This window comes from Salmo salar, chromosome 21 (genome assembly GCF_965601325.2).
Source record: "Salmo salar chromosome 21, fSalSal1, whole genome shotgun sequence".
Lineage (NCBI taxonomy): Eukaryota > Metazoa > Chordata > Actinopteri > Salmoniformes > Salmonidae > Salmo > Salmo salar.
Window position 1 is genome coordinate 43,894,542 of NC_138311.1, and position 19,405 is coordinate 43,913,946.

Genomic DNA, 19,405 nt, shown 5'->3' on the forward strand with positions numbered 1-19,405 from the left:
TGAATAGGTGTGTCCAAACTTTTGACGTGTGTGTGTGTGTGTGTGTGTGTGTGCGTGTGTGCGTGTGTGTGTGTGCGTGTGCGTGTGCGTGTGTGTGTGTGTGTGTGTGTATATATATAATTTTTAAATTTACATTTTTACATTACATTTTAGTCATTTAGCAGATGCTCTTATCCAGAGCGACTTACAGTAGTGAATGCATACATTTCATACATTTCTTTCCGTACTGGTCCCCCGTGGGAATCGAACCCAGAACCCTGGCGTTGCAAACACCATGCACTACCAACTGAGCCACACGGGACCATTCTAATTATATAATTTTCTTTTTTTCAGGTAAACATCATAAACAAATAGTACATATCTGAATTTATAAATGTAACAAACATATAATAACCAACAAACACCAAAACTATGACAGTAAACAAAAACATACATAAGCAATAAGATTTATGCATTCTTTCAGTTCTCTGGGCTTAATGTTTCATTACCTCTAGACAGTGTTTCATTCATTACCCCTACCAGTGTTTCATTCATTACCCCTAAATGTGTTTCATGCATTACCCCTACATGTTTCATTACCCCTGCCCGTGTTTCATTCATTACCCCTGCCCGTGTTTCATTCATTACCCCTGCCCGTGTTTCATTCATTACCCCTGCCCGTGTTTCATTCATTACCCCTGCCCGTGTTTCATTCATTACCCCTGCCGTGTTTCATTCATTACCCCTGCCCGTGTTTCATTCATTACCCCTGCCCGTGTTTCATTCATTACCCCTGCCCGTGTTTCATTCATTACCCCTGCCCGTGTTTCTTTCATTACCCCTGCCCGTGTTTCATTCATTACCCCTGCCCGTGTTTCATTCATTACCCCTGCCCGTGTTTCATTCATTACCCCTGCCCGTGTTTCATTCATTACCCCTGCCCGTGTTTCATTCATTACCCCTGCCCGTGTTTCATTCATTACCCCTGCCCGTGTTTCATTCATTACCCCTGCCCGTGTTTCATTCATTACCCCTGCCCGTGTTTCATTCATTACCCCTGCCCGTGTTTCTTTCATTACCCCTGCCCGTGTTTCTTTCATTACCCCTGCCCGTGTTTCATTCATTACCCCTGCCCGTGTTTCATTCATTACCCCTGCCCGTGTTTCATTCATTACCCCTGCCCGTGTTTCATTCATTACCCCTGCCCGTGTTTCATTCATTACCCCTGCCCGTGTTCCATTCATTACCCCCTACCTGTGTTTCATTCATTACCCCCTACCTGTGTTTCATTCATTACCCCTACCTGTGTTTCATTCATTACCCCTACCTGTGTTTCATTCATTACCCCTACCTGTGTTTCATTCATTACTCCTGCCCGTGTTTCATTCATTACCCCTACCTGTGTTTCATTCATTACCCCTACCTGTGTTTCATTACCCCAACCCATGTTTCATTACCCCGACCCATTTTTATTTTCCTTTCATGCCTTTATTAATTTGACTGTCACAAAATGTGTGGTTGTAGTCTGTAAAATACAAAATACCCCTAACGTAGTATAGAGGCCCTACCACTATAAAACCAAATAACTATTTCGTACAAGGAAGCGACCAGGGTCCAGTTGACCCATAGAGTCATAGAATTTGTATATTGAAACTGTTTCCATCTTAGCCTATGAAGATCTCCTTGTACCTAAGATATCTGACTCTTCCTCTGTCTCGCTCTGTGTCCAGGTGTCTTCACAGTCTGTCCCGGTCAGTCCAGCAGTTGAGGACTAGTTTTCATGATCACGCAGTATGGAAACCCCTTATGAAGGTCTGTACTCTAGTATTACCCTCTACATCTCTTTATAGTCACATCATGTTTGTGTAAGCTGCAAAGGAAATGTCCAATATGTGGGGCTATTATTAAGACTGAATGTTCTCTTGTCTCTCTGTTTGTGTAGTTGTTACAGAACGCTCCAGACGAGGTGCTGGTCATGGCCTCTTCTACACTATGCAACCTGCTGCTGGAGTTCTCCCCCAGCAAAGAGGTAAGACTGGCAGCAATACAACACTACTACTGTTACCTAGTGGTAGGCAGCAATACAACACTACTACTGTTACCTAGTGGCAGACAGCAATACAACACTACTACTGTTACCTAGTGGTAGGCAGCAATACAACACTACTACTGTTACCTAGTGGCAGGCAGCAATACAACACTACTACTGTTACCTAGTGGCAGGCAGCAATACAACACTACTACTGTTACCTAGTGGTAGGCAGCAATACAACACTACTACTGTTACCTAGTGGTAGACAGCAATACAACACTACTACTGTTACCTAGTGGCAGGCAGCAATACAACACTACTACTGTTACCTAGTGGCAGGCAGCAATACAACACTACTACTGTTACCTAGTGGTAGGCAGCAATACAACACTACTACTGTTACCTAGTGGTAGGCAGCAATACAACACTACTATTGTTACCTAGTGGTAGGCAGCAATACAACACTACTACTGTTACCTAGTGGCAGGCAGCAAGACAACACTACTACTGTTACCTAGTGGTAGGCAGCAATACAACACTACTACTGTTACCTAGTGGCAGGCAGCAATACAACACTACTACTGTTACCTAGTGGCAGGCAGCAATACAACACTACTACTGTTACCTAGTGGCAGGCAGCAATACAACACTACTACTGTTACCTAGTGGTAAGCAGCAATACAACACTACTACTGTTACCTAGTGGCAGGCAGCAATACAACACTACTACTGTCACCTAGTGGTAGACAGCAATACAACACTACTACTGTTACCTAGTGGCAGGCAGCAATACAACACTACTACTGTTACCTAGTGGCAGACAGCAATACAACACTACTACTGTTACCTAGTGGCAGGCAGCAATACAACACTACTACTGTTACCTAGTGGTAGGCAGCAATACAACACTACTACTGTTACCTAGTGGTAGACAGCAATACAACACTACTACTGTTACCTAGGCAGCAATACAACACTACTACTGTTACCTAGTGGTAGGCAGCAATACAACACTACTACTGTTACCTAGTGGTAGGCAGCAATACAACACTACTATTGTTACCTAGTGGTAGGCAGCAATACAACACTACTACTGTTACCTAGTGGCAGGCAGCAAGACAACACTACTACTGTTACCTAGTGGTAGGCAGCAATACAACACTACTACTGTTACCTAGTGGCAGGCAGCAATACAACACTACTACTGTTACCTAGTGGCAGACAGCAATACAACACTACTACTGTTACCTAGTGGCAGGCAGCAATACAACACTACTACTGTTACCTAGTGGTAAGCAGCAATACAACACTACTACTGTTACCTAGTGGCAGACAGCAATACAACACTACTACTGTTACCTAGTGGCAGACAGCAATACAACACTACTACTGTTACCTAGTGGCAGACAGCAATACAACACTACTACTGTTACCTAGTGGTAGGCAGCAATACAACACTACTACTGTTACCTAGTGGTAGACAGCAATACAACACTACTACTGTTACCTAGGCAGCAATACAACACTACTACTGTTACCTAGTGGCAGGCAGCAATACAACACTACTACTGTTACCTAGTGGTAGGCAGCAATACAACACTACTACTGTTACCTAGTGGTAGACAGCAATACAACACTACTACTGTTACCTAGTGGCAGGCAGCAATACAACACTACTACTGTTACCTAGTGGCAGACAGCAATACAACACTACTACTGTTACCTAGGCAGCAATACAACACTACTACTGTTACCTAGTGGTAAGCAGCAATACAACACTACTACTGTTACCTAGTGGTAGGCAGCAATACAACACTACTACTGTTACCTAGTGGTAGGCAGCAATACAACACTACTACTGTTACCTAGTGGTAGGCAGCAATACAACACTACTACTGTTACCTAGTGGTAGACAGCAATACAACACTACTACTGTTACCTAGTGGTAGGCAGCAATACAACACTACTACTGTTACCTAGTGGTAGGCAGCAATACAACACTACTACTGTTACCTAGTGGTAGACAGCAATACAACACTACTACTGTTACCTAGTGGCAGGCAGCAATACAACACTACTACTGTTACCTAGTGGTAGGCAGCAATACAACACTACTACTGTTACCTAGTGGCAGGCAGCAATACAACACTACTACTGTTACCTAGTGGTAGGCAGCAATACAACACTACTACTGTTACCTAGTGGTAGGCAGCAATACAACACTACTACTGTTACCTAGTGGCAGGCAGCAATACAACACTACTACTGTTACCTAGTGGCAGGCAGCAATACAACACTACTACTGTTACCTAGTGGTAGGCAGCAATACAACACTACTACTGTTACCTAGTGGCAGGCAGCAATACAACACTACTACTGTTACCTAGTGGTAGGCAGCAATACAACACTACTACTGTTACCTAGTGGTAGGCAGCAATACAACACTACTACTGTTACCTAGTGGCAGGCAGCAATACAACACTACTACTGTCACCTAGTGGTAGACAGCAATACAACACTACTACTGTTACCTAGTGGCAGGCAGCAATACAACACTACTACTGTTACCTAGTGGTAGACAGCAATACAACACTACTACTGTTACCTAGTGGCAGGCAGCAATACAACACTACTACTGTTACCTAGTGGTAGGCAGCAATACAACACTACTACTGTTACCTAGTGGTAGGCAGCAATACAACACTACTACTGTTACCTAGTGGTAGGCAGCAATACAACACTACTACTGTTACCTAGTGGCAGGCAGCAATACAACACTACTACTGTTACCTAGTGGCAGGCAGCAATACAACACTACTACTGTTACCTAGTGGCAGGCAGCAATACAACACTACTACTGTTACCTAGTGGCAGACAGCAATACAACACTACTACTGTTACCTAGTGGTAGGCAGCAATACAACACTACTACTGTTACCTAGTGGTAGGCAGCAATACAACACTACTACTGTTACCTAGTGGCAGACAGCAATACAACACTACTACTGTTACCTAGTGGTAGGCAGCAATACAACACTACTACTGTTACCTAGTGGTAGACAGCAATACAACACTACTACTGTTACCTAGGCAGCAATACAACACTACTACTGTTACCTAGTGGCAGGCAGCAATACAACACTACTACTGTTACCTAGTGGTAGACAGCAATACAACACTACTACTGTTACCTAGTGGTAGACAGCAATACAACACTACTACTGTTACCTAGGCAGCAATACAACACTACTACTGTTACCTAGTGGTAGGCAGCAATACAACACTACTACTGTTACCTAGTGGTAGGCAGCAATACAACACTACTACTGTTACCTAGTGGTAGACAGCAATACAACACTACTACTGTTACCTAGTGGTAGGCAGCAATACAACACTACTACTGTTACCTAGTGGCAGGCAGCAATACAACACTACTACTGTCACCTAGTGGTAGACAGCAATACAACACTATTACTGTTACCTAGTGGCAGGCAGCAATACAACACTACTAGTGTTACCTAGTGGCATGCAGCAATACAACACTACTACTGTTACCTAGTGGCAGGCAGCAATACAACACTACTACTGTCACCTAGTGGTAGGCAGCAATACAACACTACTACTGTTACCTAGTGGCAGGCAGCAATACAACACTACTACTGTTACCTAGTGGAAAGCAGCAATACAACACTACTACTGTTACCTAGTGGCAGGCAGCAATACAACACTACTACTGTTACCTAGTGGTAGACAGCAATACAACACTACTACTGTTACCTAGTGGCAGGCAGCAATACAACACTACTACTGTTACCTAGTGGTAGGCAGCAATACAACACTACTACTGTTACCTAGTGGCAGGCAGCAATACAACACTACTACTGTTACCTAGTGGTAGGCAGCAATACAACACTACTACTGTTACCTAGTGGTAGGCAGCAATACAACACTACTACTGTTACCTAGTGGCAGACAGCAATACAACACTACTACTGTTACCTAGTGGTAGGCAGCAATACAACACTACTACTGTTACCTAGGCAGCAATACAACACGACTACTGTTACCTAGTGGCAGGCAGCAATACAACACTACTACTGTTACCTAGTGGTAGGCAGCAATACAACACTACTACTGTTACCTAGTGGCAGGCAGCAATACAACACTACTACTGTTACCTAGTGGTAGGCAGCAATACAACACTACTACTGTTACCTAGTGGCAGACAGCAATACAACACTACTACTGTTACCTAGTGGCAGGCAGCAATACAACACTACTACTGTTACCTAGTGGCAGGCAGCAATACAACACTACTACTGTTACCTAGTGGTAGGCAGCAATACAACACTACTACTGTTACCTAGTGGCAGGCAGCAATACAACACTACTACTGTTACCTAGTGGTAGGCAGCAATACAACACTACTACTGTTACCTAGTGGTAGGCAGCAATACAACACTACTACTGTTACCTAGTGGCAGGCAGCAATACAACACTACTACTGTTACCTAGTGGTAGGCAGCAATACAACACTACTACTGTTACCTAGTGGCAGGCAGCAATACAACACTACTACTGTTACCTAGTGGTAGACAGCAATACAACACTACTACTGTTACCTAGTGGCAGACAGCAATACAACACTACTACTGTTACCTAGTGGCAGGCAGCAATACAACACTACTACTGTTACCTAGTGGTAGGCAGCAATACAACACTACTACTGTTACCTAGTGGCAGACAGCAATACAACACTACTACTGTTACCTAGTGGCAGACAGCAATACAACACTACTACTGTTACCTAGTGGTAAGCAGCAATACAACACTACTACTGTTACCTAGTGGCAGGCAGCAATACAACACTACTACTGTTACCTAGTGGCAGGCAGCAATACAACACTACTACTGTTACCTAGTGGCAGGCAGCAATACAACACTACTACTGTTACCTAGACCGCTACATGATTGGTCAACAAACTCAACTCAGTAAAATTGTGATATGATTTATTTTTGCTTGACTTTTTAGGACTAAATATTAGCTGTCAGGTTGTATATTTGTCGTTGACCAGTGTGAGAAAGTGCATGAAGGTGTGTGTGTTTTGTGTATGTCTGCAGCCTATCCTGGAGTCAGGGGTGATAGAGTTACTGTGCAGTCTGACCCAGAATGACAATCCAGCCCTGAGGGTCAACGGCATTTGGGCTCTCATGGTGAGTCCCCACTTTACCCCCTCTCTGTCTTGCTCTGCTCTCCCACTTTACCTCTACAAAAGGCTGCATAACCTAACTTCCCAGGTTTCTTAGCAATCTTGGCTGGAGGATTCTCAGAATCAGTAGAGAATAAGCAGTGAGGGAACGCTTCAGCTGACAATCTTCCAACCAGAACTTTGGTAGTGTCTGTCATTTTGCAACCCTAGTTTAGAAGGTGTCTGTCTAACCTAAACCCTTTTTATTGTGTGTGTGTGTGTGTGTGTGTGTGTGTGTGTGTGTGTGTGTGTGTGTGTGTGTGTGTGTGTGTGTGTGTGTGTGTGTGTGTGTGTGTGTGTGTGTGTGTGTGTGTGTGTGTGTGTGTGTGTGTGTGTGTGTGTGTGTGTGTGTGTTTAGAACATGGCGTTCCAGGCAGAGCAGAAGGTGAAAGGGGAGATTGTGAGAGCTTTGGGGACAGAGCAGCTATTCCGTCTGCTCTCTGACCCGGACACTAACGTCCTGATGAAGACCTTGGGCCTGCTACGGAACCTGCTCTCCACACGACCTGTAAGACAGACAGACAGACAGACAGACACAGCTCTCCAAATTCCTTTAAAGACAAAAACTCTCTCTCTCTCAGCACATAGACCAGATCATGAGTTCCCATGGGAAGCAGATCATGCAGGCGGTCACTCTGATCCTGGAGGGGGAACACAGCATCGAGGTCAAGGAGCAGGTAGGACCCCCTCAACATACTGTAGGACCCCCTCAACATACTGTAGGACCCCCTCAACATACTGTAGGACCCTCTCACGATACTGTAGGACCCCCTCAACATACTGTAGGACCCCCTCAACATACTGTAGGACCCCCTCAACATACTGTAGGTCAAGGAGCAGGTAGGACCCCCTCAACATACTGTAGGTCAAGGAGCAGGTAGGACCCCCTCAACATACTGTAGGACCCCCTCAACATACTGTAGGTCAAGGAGCAGGTAGGACCCCCTCAACATACTGTAGGTCAAGGAGCAGGTAGGACCCCCTCAACATACTGTAGGACCCCCTCAACATACTGTGGGTCAAGGAGCAGGTAGGACCCCCTTAACATACTGTAGGTCAAGGAGCAGGTAGGACCCCCTCAACATACTGTAGGACCCCCTCAACATACTGTGGGTCAAGGAGCAGGTAGGACCCCCTTAACATACTGTAGGTCAAGGAGCAGGTAGGACCCCCTCAACATACTGTAGGACCCCCTCAACATACTGTAGGACCCCCTCAACATACTGTGGGTCAAGGAGCAGGTAGGACCCCCTTAACATACTGTAGGTCAAGGAGCAGGTAGGACCCCCTCAACATACTGTAGGTCAGAATACCAGTGTCACTGTGGTCGTGTTCCCCTGCTCAGACATTGCATGCATCAACCAATGATTGCGTGCCAAGTCATCGACTGTGCCGTTGGGCTCCAGATTGCTGTAACATATGATGTGGTTAGCTGGTACGTAAAATACCAATCCAGGAGTTGTACGATCTGGCATGCGTCAGCCACGCCTGGGCAGGGAACCACGACCTTTAACGGCTCTCTGTATTTCAGACACTCTGCATCCTAGCCAACATTGCTGATGGCAACACAGCCAAGGAACTCATCATGACCAATGACGACATCCTCCAGAAAATCAAATATTACATGGTAGAGTCTCTTCCCTCCATGAGCTACTCTAGCAATATTTAATAGTAAAATATAGGTTTGTTCTCAAGTTCACTGAACTCTGTTGCCAACCTTGATATTTGCATGTATCCACGTGGGGTAATGTTTATTTAGAACAAGTCTCTCTTTACATACAGTACCAGTCAAACATTTGGACACGCCTACTCATTCAAGGGTTATTCTTGATCTTTACAATTTTCTACATTGTAGAATAATAGTGAAGACATCAAAACTATGAAATAACTCATATGGAATCATGTAGTAACCAAAAAGTGTTAAACAAATCAAAATATATTTTATATTTGAGGTTCTTCAAAGTAGCCACCCTTTGCCTTGACGACAGCTTTTCACACTCTTGGCATTCTCTCACCCCGCGTCACCAGGAATGCTTTTCCAACAGTCTTGAAGGAGTTCCCACATATGCTGAGCACTTGTTGGCTGCTTTTCCTTCACTCTGCGGTCCAACTCATCCCAAACCATCTCAATTGGGTTGAGGTCAGGTGATTGTGGAGGCCAGGTCATCTGATGCAGCACTCCATCACTCTTCTTCTTGGTCAAATAGCCCTTACACATCCTGGAGGTGTTTTGGGTCATTGTTCTGTTGAAAAACAAATGATAGTACCATTAAGCGCAAACCAGATGGGATGGCGTATCGCTACAGAATGCTGTGGTAGCCATGCTGGTTTAGTGTGCCTTGAATTCTGAATAAATCAGTGTCACCAGCAAAGCACCATCACACCTCCTCCATGCTTCACGGTGGGAACCACAGATCTGTTCACCTACAAAGACACAGCGGTTGGAACCAAAAATCTCAAATTTGGACTCATCCTACCAAAGGACAGATTTCCACCGCTTGTGTTTTTTGGCCCAAGCAAGTCTCTTCTTATTGGTGTCCTTTAGTAGTGGTTTCTTTGCAGCAATTCAACCATGAAGGCTTGATTTACGCAGTCTCCTCTGAACAGTTGATGTCTGTTACTTAATCTGTTATGGCTTGATCCCGTTAGCGGGATCGATATGACGACAGCCAGTGAAAGTGCATGGCGGCAAATTCAAAACAACAAAAATCTCATAATGAAAATTTCTCAAACATACAAGTATTATACACCATTTTAAAGATAAGATTCTCCTTAATCTAACCACAGTGTCCGATTTCAAAAAGGCTTTACGGCGAAAGCGAAACATTAGATTATGTTAGGACAGCACCAAAACAAGAAAAATCACACAGCCATTTTCCAAGCAAGCAGAGGCATCACAAAAACCAGAAAGTCAGCTAAAATCAATTACTAACCTTTGATGATCTTCATCAGATGACACTCCCAGGACTCAATGTTACAAAATACATGTATGTTTTGTTCGATAAAGTTCATATTTATATCCATAAACCCCATTTTACATTGACGCGTGATGTTCAGAAAATGTATACCCACCAAAACTTCCGGTGAATGAGCACATCAATTTACAAAAATACTCATCATAAACGTTGATAAACTTTACAACAGTTATTGAAAGAATTATAGATATACTACTCCTTAATGCTACCGCTGTGTCAGATTTTAAAATAGCTTTTCGGCGAAAGCACATTTTTCAATATTCTGAGTACAGAGCTCAACCATCAAAGCAAGCTATACAGTTACCCGCCAAGTTCTGAAGTCTACAGAACTCAGAATTAGTATTATAAATATTCCCTTACCTTTGCTGATCTTGGTCGGAATGCACTACCAGGACTCCTACTTCCACAATAAATGTTATTTTTGTTCGAAATACTCCATATTTATGTCCAAATACCTCCGTTTTGTTCGTGCGTACAGATCACTATCCAAAGGCATAACGCGCGTGCGTAAAATAAGAGACAAAAAGTCAAATAGTTCCATTACCGTTCGTAGAAATATGTCAAACGATGTTTACAATCAATCCTTAAGGTATTTTTAAAATAAAACGTCGATAATATTCCAACCGGACAATAGCGTATTCATTACAGAAGAAAAAGAATGAGCGGCGCGCCAAACGTGAACGTGCAGTAAACAACTCCCTGCTCCCAGGCAGTCTACTGATAGACTGAGCTCCTATTCTTTGCCCAGTAACAGGAGACGCATGAAAGACGTTTCTAAAGGCTGTTGACAGCCAATGGAAGCCTTAGGAAGTGCAAAATGACCCCACAGACACTGTAGTTTGAACAGGGATTAGATAGAACTACAAATCACTTCCTGGTTGGATTTTTTTCTCAGGTTTTTGCCTGCCATATGAGTTCTGTTATACTCACAGACATCATTCAAACACTTTTAGAAACTTCAGAGTGTTTTCTATCCAAATCTACTAATAATATGCATATCTTAGTTTTTGGGAGCGCGTAGGAGGCAGTTTACTCTGGGCACGTCAGTCATCCAAGCGACTCAATACTGCCACCATCCATAAGAAGTTAAACTCTGTGAAGCATTTATTTGGGCTGCAATCTGAGGTGCAGTTAACTCTAATGAACTTATCCTCTGCAGCAGAGGTAACGCTGGGTCTTCCTTTCCTGTGGCGGTCCTCATGAGAGCCAGTTTCATTATAGTACTTGATGGTTTTTGCAACTGCACTTGAAGAAACTTTCAAAGTTCTTGACATTTTCCAGATTGACTGACCCTCATGTCTAAAAGTAATGATGGACTGTCGTTTCTCTTTGCTTATTTGAACTGTTCTTTCCATAATATGGACTTTTACCAAATAGGGCTATCTCCTGTATACCACCCCTACCTTGTCACAACACAACTGATTGGCTCAAATGCATTAAAGAAGGAAAGAGATTCCACAAATTAACTTTTAACAAGGCACACCTTTTAATTGAAATGCATTCCAGGTGACTGCCTCATGAAGCTGGTTGAGAGAATGCCAAGAGTGTGCAAAGCCGTCATCAAGGCAAAGGGTGTCTACTTTGAAGTATCTAAAATATATTGTGATTTTTTTTAACACTTTTTTGCTTACTACATGATTCCATATGTGTTATTTAATAATTTTGATGTCTTCGCTATTCTACAATGTGGAAAATAATAAAAAATAAAGAAAAACCCTTGAATGAGTAGGTGTGTCAACTTGACTGGTACTGTATATGATTGACACATCTCAACCAAATACTGAGAACAGTTCTCTGTGGTGTCCTCTCAGGGTCACTCTAATGTGAAGCTCCAGCTGGCAGCAACATTCTGCATCTCCAACCTGATCTGGAATGAGGAGGACAGTGAGGCCGATGCCATGACAGGTTGTTACATGCTGGGGGGAACTGCCTGGGTGTTATCTAGGAAAGGGCTAGTGGTTTTTGTGGATGTAGTGGTAAAGATTGTGGATCAAGTTAATACAAATTTGAACCGCAGTGCAGATGAAGCACGGTCTGTAACATACACTAATGTATTACGCTCCATTTCTTCCCTGGTTTTCATCTGTGATTCTACTCAACATTCCACAAGCTCTGTTGTTATGTATTGTTCAATGCTTTACTGTTGGACTTGCTCTCTGTCTCTGGCTCCAACATCATCCCCTCTAACCTTCCTACGTCGGTGTCTCTCTTCTCAGGCTGCCAGGAGCGTCAGGACAAGCTGAGGGACTTGGGCTTTGTAGACATTCTGCACAAACTCACCCAGGCCTTAGACCCCAACCTCTGTGAAAGGTGTGACACACACACACGTGCGCGCTCATTATGTTGTAGGATAGTGTACTGACTCTCTCCGTCTCTCTCAGGGCGAAAACAGCGATGCAGCATTATCTGGCGTGACCCCACGGGAGCAGTCTCAGATGTTGTTGCCCCTAACAACACAACTAACAAACCAACTGCCTGCCAGGAGGAGACCTGCCAGGAGGGACCTGCCTCCTTGCTGCCATTGTTTTGTTCTGATCTCCTTCACTTTAATCTTCAGTTTTTGTTTGTTTGCACAAAGACACCTTCCACCTCATCACCCCAATACTGACCCCATCCCAGCCGGAGACTTTAAGACAAGGTTGGATGGGGAAACGAGCGCTTGCTGCTCACCAACGCTTACTGGGGGTAGGTTTCATTTTTAAAATTGTTTTTTTATGCAGAGGTGAAGTTTTTGTTTCTTGGACTTAATGTGAATGAAGAAAGGATTAGTAGCGTGCAGTACAGGAGCCAGCCACCGCAGCACAACGCCACCTTGTGGCCAGGAGGCCTTGGTGCTTTTGGACTAGTTATGGAGATGGACAGAAAGACGTCGCAGAGAGCCGGACTAAAGGGTCTGACGGACTAAAGGGTCTGACGGACTAAAGGGTCTGACGGACTAAAGGGTCTGACGGACTAAAGGGTCTGACGGACTAAAGGGTCTGACGGACTAAAGGGTCTGACGGACTAAAGGGTCTGACGGAGATGGCAGGGTTGTGGGAGCATCGCTTCCTCTTGGTTTAATTTAGCTAATTATTCATTATTGATATTATTATTATTTGAATGGCTTTATGTCACGAGAGGACATGTTTGGGTAAAAAAGACTGTTAATTTTGAAATGTGTGGTGGTTTCTTTTTTTGTGTGCGTAAATACCTCGTAAATATAAACATATTTTTGGGATTCGTATTTTTCCTCTCTTTGTTTTCTTCCTGTGTCTGATCCTGGTTCCTAGTACAGTAGGGTTTGTGTTTCTACGGTGTGAACAGAGCAACAATGGGAGGATCCTGGGGTCAATAAAATATTTGTAATTTTTTTATTTAGGTCAGTTCAGAACAAATTCTTATTTACAATGACGGCCTAGGAACAGTGGGTTAACTGCCTTGTTCAGGGGCAGAACGACAGTTTTTTACCTTGTCAGCTCGGGGATTCGATCTTGCAACCTTTCGGTTACTGGCCCAACGCTCTAACCACTAGGCTTCCTGCCGCCCCATAATGGTAGTAGATGGACTGGGCCCAGATTAATCTTAGCCCTGGACTAAAAAGCACTTTCAATGGAGAATCACCGTTGAGCATAATTCTTAGTCCAGGACTAGGCTTAACCTGTATCTGGGGAAACCGGCCCGTAGAGGGTCACTATAGTGTCAGTGGGTGACTCTGAACCGGCCCGTAGAGGGTCACTATAGTGTCAGTGGGTGACTTTGAACTGGCCCGTAGAGGGTCACTATAGTGTCAGTGGGTGACTCTGAACCGGCCCGTAGAGGGTCACTATAGTGTCACTGGGTGACTCTGACCCTCTCTAGTCTGTTACCTTTCAGGAGGCTCTAAGATGATCCATAACAGGATAAAATGTTAAATGTTCTTTACTTTTAGCTGTTTGGTTTGTTCCCCTCAGTATTGTCTAAACTTTTCCTCTCCCTGACATTTAAACCTTACTCAAGCTCTGATAGAATGAATCTTACCATTTTGAAATATATGCAGACCTGAAAGATGGACTTGGTCAGTGAGTACTGTATTTGTTTGTCCTCGGACAAGGTGGAGGTACAGCAAAGTTGTTTATCGATGTGGGTCAGGTGAAAAACGAGTCCCAAGTGTAAGAACTGAACGTGTGCATCAGTTGGAGGTCCACTGGTTGTAAGGGTATTACCCTGGTTGATTAAATCAACTTGGAATTGGGATGTGAAACCACTGAACATAACATCACAGACAAAGAGTTGGGTACAAAACATTCCAGAAGTGTGGATCTTATAAAACAACACTTTGTTTATTGTTGTATCGTGTTTCTGGTAAAGTTGGTAAGAGTTAATAAAATACATCTGAAGCCTGTCCAAACCTCTGGCAGCACAGTAAGCCCACCCCCTCTCCCCAAGTTCTGAAACAAGCACATTCCTCATGCAGTTAGCTGTGACATGCATTAACATCTTGACCCCTGACCTGCTCCCTGTGTGTGCCACTCCTCCAACTCTCACACATCTCCACGCATCCTCAGGCTCATCCTCACCCTGTTACAGAAAATACAAACCAGTATCTCAATCTGACTGTGCCCCCCAAAACAACTCTAGTGCACCTAGCACCAGACAATGCTAGTACAATTAATCCTCTGACCACTTCAGCAATGTCTGAGCATTGTGTCTTTGTAGGATAAACCTGTGTCATCCAGAGGTTGACACGTAACCATGGGATACAGATGATGCTGCGGACATGGCAGTATTTTGTGTGTGTGTGTGTGTGTGTGTGTGTGTGTGTGTGTGTGTGTGTGTGTGTGTGTGTGTGTGTGTGTGTGTGTGTGTGTGTGTGTGTGTGTGTGTGTGTGTGTGCGCTTCAGTGGAGGCTGCTGAGGCTAGGATGGCTCATAATAATGGCTGAAATGGAGTGAACGGAATGGTATCAAATGTGTTTGGTTCCATTTATGCCATTCCAGCCAATATTATGAGCCATCCTCCACTGGTGTGCTTGTGTTGGTGCGTGTGGGCTTCGATCTGATGCTGTTAAACTGACGCTGTTAAACTGACGCTGAGATGTCTCTGGTTGAACTAGCGATGGAAGAAAAAAGGCCAGAACATCCCAATCCAACAGAAGATATTCACACATTCTACATAAAATAAATGACTTTCAAAATAAAAGTGAGGCGTTCGTAATGGTCAATGGCTTGTAAATCCCAACATAATCACCAGGTGTGGATGATATGTGCTATATGATGTGTACGACTAGCAGTGTGTGTTCCAAGGAGAAGGCACGATGGCTGCATGGCTAAAGCTGAGTTGATGTGGGAACTCATTCACTGTACAGTCTGGTTTTCACTCATAGACCTACTGTATATTCCACTCACCCACCAGTATGCATGGCTTCTTAAACCTAAACCTGGCCTCTGACACACCGGCTCCCTCCCTTCTACCTCCAGACCTACTGTATATTCCACTCACCCACCAGTATGCATGGCTTCTTAAACCTAAACCTGGCCTCTGTAGCACACCGGCTCCCTCCCTTCTACCTCCAGACCTACTGTGTATTCCACTCACCCACCAGTATGCATGGCTTCTTAAACCTAAACCTGGCCTCTGACACACCGGCTCCCTCCCTTCTACCTCCAGACCTACTGTATATTCCACTCACCCACCAGTATGCATGGCTTCTTAAACCTAAACCTGGCCTCTGTAGCACACCGGCTCCCTCCCTTCTACCTCCAGACCTACTGTATATTCCACTCACCCACCAGTATGCATGGCTTCTTAAACCTAAACCTGGCCTCTGTAGCACACCGGCTCCCTCCCTTCTACCTCCAGACCTACTGTATATTCCACTCACCCACCAGTATGCATGGCTTCTTAAACCTAAACCTGGCCTCTGACACACCGGCTCCCTCCCTTCTACCTCCAGACCTACTGTATATTCCACTCACCCACCAGTATGCATGGCTTCTTAAACCTAAACCTGGCCTCTGACACACCGGCTCCCTCCCTTCTACCTCCAGACCTACTGTATATTCCACTCACCCACCAGTATGCATGGCTTCTTAAACCTAAACCTGGCCTCTGACACACCGGCTCCCTCCCTTCTACCTCCAGACCTACTGTATATTCCACTCACCCACCAGTATGCATGGCTTCTTAAACCTAAACCTGGCCTCTGACACACCGGCTCCCTCCCTTCTACCTCCAGACCTACTGTATATTCCACTCACCCACCAGTATGCATGGCTTCTTAAACCTAAACCTGGCCTCTGTAGCACACCGGCTCCCTCCCTTCTACCTCCAGACCTACTGTATATTCCACTCACCCACCAGTATGCATGGCTTCTTAAACCTAAACCTGGCCTCTGACACACCGGCTCCCTCCCTTCTACCTCCAGACCTACTGTATATTCCACTCACCCACCAGTATGCATGGCTTCTTAAACCTAAACCTGGCCTCTGACACACCGGCTCCCTCCCTTCTACCTCCAGACCTACTGTATATTCCACTCACCCACCAGTATGCATGGCTTCTTAAACCTAAACCTGGCCTCTGACACACCGGCTCCCTCCCTTCTACCTCCAGACCTACTGCGGTGTTGTCTTCATGTATTGGTGGGTTCCATGTGTTTTGTAAGCTCACTGATTGTCGTGTTGAATATGGCCACTTGTTGGAGGGAGAGAAACGATTGTGTTTGTAGGCTGGATTGACACTTTTAGGATGTCACATAATGTAAGACCGCAGTGCAAGTGTGTGTGTACTTTGTGGAGATGTATGTAACAAATCACCCCCATATTACAAGTAGCAGAGAAACTCTGAAGAAATATCAAGTTGAAGTTAAATGAACTCCTCATTTGAAATCAGCCATGGTTGATATTCAAGCAATAGATGTTAGTATAATTTTGAAACCACAAGACAGAGGTTGAACTAGAGTTTACATTCCCAGTCCTATATATTATACATGATGTCATGAATGGGTGGTTGGTTGGGAACATTTGGCCAGGAGAGGAGTACGGATGCACATTTCACTTATGACATCATGAAGTCCATAGACAGAGGAGGATGTGTTGCTTTAACATGACCAGAGTGCTGTTAGAATTGGTGTCTTGCTACTGTCCTGGTGGGGTATTTTTCAGTGATGCTATTGGTTTCCACCTATAGTCATTTTGATCTATGACTGCCTATCTGTCTCACAGGTTCAATGTTGCATTCTGGACGAGCGGGCTACATACTCTCCTCTCTTCTCTTCATTCTGTCTCCTCTGCTGTTTCTTCTTGCATGTAATCTGCCTCTCTGTCACAGAGCTGGCCCTTCCTCGTCCATGTAGCTGATGTGCTCCATCTGGGAGCGTCTCTCCCCCCTCTCTCCTCCCCTCTCCTGCATCTCCAGCTCCAGGTGTCCTGCCTCCAGCCTAGTGCCCCCCTGCGTCTTCCCCCTCAGAGAGTCCAGGGAGAACGGGCCCAGGGAGAGGGTCGAGGGGTAAGGAGAGGGGAGGGGAGGGATGAGGGGAGTGGAGGAGGAAGAGGGGAAGACCAACTTCAGCTTATGGTCTCCAGGCGAGGAGCTGAGTGACGGGGGAGCGGAGCAATGGGAGGAAGGCGGGGGCGTGTTGTCCTGGGAGGGGGGCGGGGGGAGCAGGCCCCTGCTGTGGCTGCCGGATCGTGAGTGATGGGGACCCTGGCAGGGAGAGCAGGAGGGGGAGGAGGAGAGGGACAAGGAGAAAGAGAGGGAGGGGGACATGGTGCCGGAGGCTAGGGTACATCTGTCCTGGGCAGAGGGAAGGAAACTGTTGCTGGAGGTGGTGTGGTTGGAGAGGTGGGGTGACCCCCCCATGTCTCCTGTCCCAGGGGAAGGGGGGTTGGAGTGGGGTAAGTCCTTAGAACTTCTCTCTGGGGAGATTGGAGACTGGTTCTGGGCTGGAGGCCTCTGTGGAGGGGGGGTTGGGAGGAGGCAACTTGGCAAGCCCACGTTCCCCGTGTCAGCACTGTCCATGTCCAATAGCGAGCAGGACTGCGTTTGTTGAAGGTGGGGTGACGGAGAGCAGGGCGGGGCTGGAGGTGGGACCACCAGAGGTGTGTTGGAGGACGGTTTGTTGGCACTGCTGGGGGGTGGAGTCAGGATGGGCGTCAGGATTGGCTGAGGCGCCACAAGGAGGAGGGGCCGGAGCAGGCGGGTCATTTCCTTTAGCTCCTGGCTGAGATGAGAGACTTGCTGGGAGAGAGTGCTCATCTGTGGACAAGATGGACAGATACATGACTGACACATGAGAGTTAGGGGTTTTACGTGTTATGTTACTGTGTGTTTATGTTGTAAGATTCATGGATCCTAGGACGCCCTGAAAATCAACTACAACCTCTCACCTCGTCACTCAGCTTAGAAACACTCTGCTTGATATCTGACTGCTCCAGGATCCCTACACACACACACACACACACAGAGAGAGATGTAAGTTCCTGTTAAAATACGTGTTGGAGAGAGAGCAGCAACAGACAGGTGGGGAGAAGATTGTATTTATTATGGATCCCCATTAGTTCCTGCCAAGGCAACAGCTACTCTTCCTGGGGTTTATTATGGATCCCCATTAGTTCCTGCCAAGGCAGCAGCTACTCTTCCTGGGGTTTATTATGGATCCCCATTAGTTCCTGCCAAGGCAGCAGCTACTCTTCCTGGGGTTTATTATGGATCCCCATTAGTTCCTGCCAAGGCAGCAGCTACTCTTCCTGGGGTTTATTATGGATCCCCATTAGTTCCTGCCAAGGCAGCAGCTACTCTTCCTGGGGTTTATTATGGATCCCCATTAGTTCCTGCCAAGGCAGCAGCTACTCTTCCTGGGGTTTATTATGGATCCCCATTAGTTCCTGCCAAGGCAGCAGCTACTCTTCTTGGGGTTTATTATGGATCCCCATTAGTTCCTGCCAAGGCAGCAGCTACTCTTCCTGGGGTTTATTATGGATCCCCATTAGTTCCTGCCAAGGCAGCAGCTACTCTTCCTGGGGTTTATTATGGATCCCCATTAGTTCCTGCCAAGGCAGCAGCTACTCTTCCTGGGGTTTATTATGGATCCCCATTAGTTCCTGCCAAGGCAGCAGCTACTCTTCTTGGGGTTTATTATGGATCCCCATTAGTTCCTGCCAAGGCAGCAGCTACTCTTCTTGGGGTTTATTATGGATCCCCATTAGTTCCT

The 19,405-nt window shown here is 45.5% G+C and overlaps 2 protein-coding genes across 2 annotated transcripts in view; one reads left to right on the plus strand and one right to left on the minus strand.

Moving 5' to 3' along the window:
* The window catches only part of LOC106595952 (armadillo repeat-containing protein 8), a 27,986-nt gene extending 14,528 nt beyond the window's left edge, over positions 1-13,458 (plus strand). Inside the window, exons 14-22 of the mRNA XM_045704815.2 lie at positions 1,710-1,791; positions 1,922-2,008; positions 7,133-7,225; positions 7,619-7,768; positions 7,842-7,937; positions 8,792-8,887; positions 12,047-12,140; positions 12,452-12,545; positions 12,617-13,458. Of these exons, the coding sequence (XP_045560771.1) occupies positions 1,710-1,791; positions 1,922-2,008; positions 7,133-7,225; positions 7,619-7,768; positions 7,842-7,937; positions 8,792-8,887; positions 12,047-12,140; positions 12,452-12,545; positions 12,617-12,650 (826 nt within the window). The 3' untranslated portion in view covers positions 12,651-13,458. The remainder of the gene's footprint in view (positions 1-1,709; positions 1,792-1,921; positions 2,009-7,132; positions 7,226-7,618; positions 7,769-7,841; positions 7,938-8,791; positions 8,888-12,046; positions 12,141-12,451; positions 12,546-12,616) is intronic.
* Positions 13,459-14,512: 1,054 nt separating this feature from the next.
* On the minus strand, positions 14,513-18,768 carry LOC106582289 (uncharacterized). Its single transcript, XM_045704816.2, has 2 exons — positions 18,582-18,768; positions 14,513-18,450 (listed from the first exon to the last, which is right to left on the minus strand). Exon 2 carries the CDS (start codon positions 18,448-18,450, stop codon positions 17,518-17,520), a length of 933 nt encoding a protein of 310 aa, XP_045560772.1. The 5' UTR covers positions 18,582-18,768; the 3' UTR covers positions 14,513-17,517.
* Between the last annotated feature and the right edge of the window lie 637 nt (positions 18,769-19,405).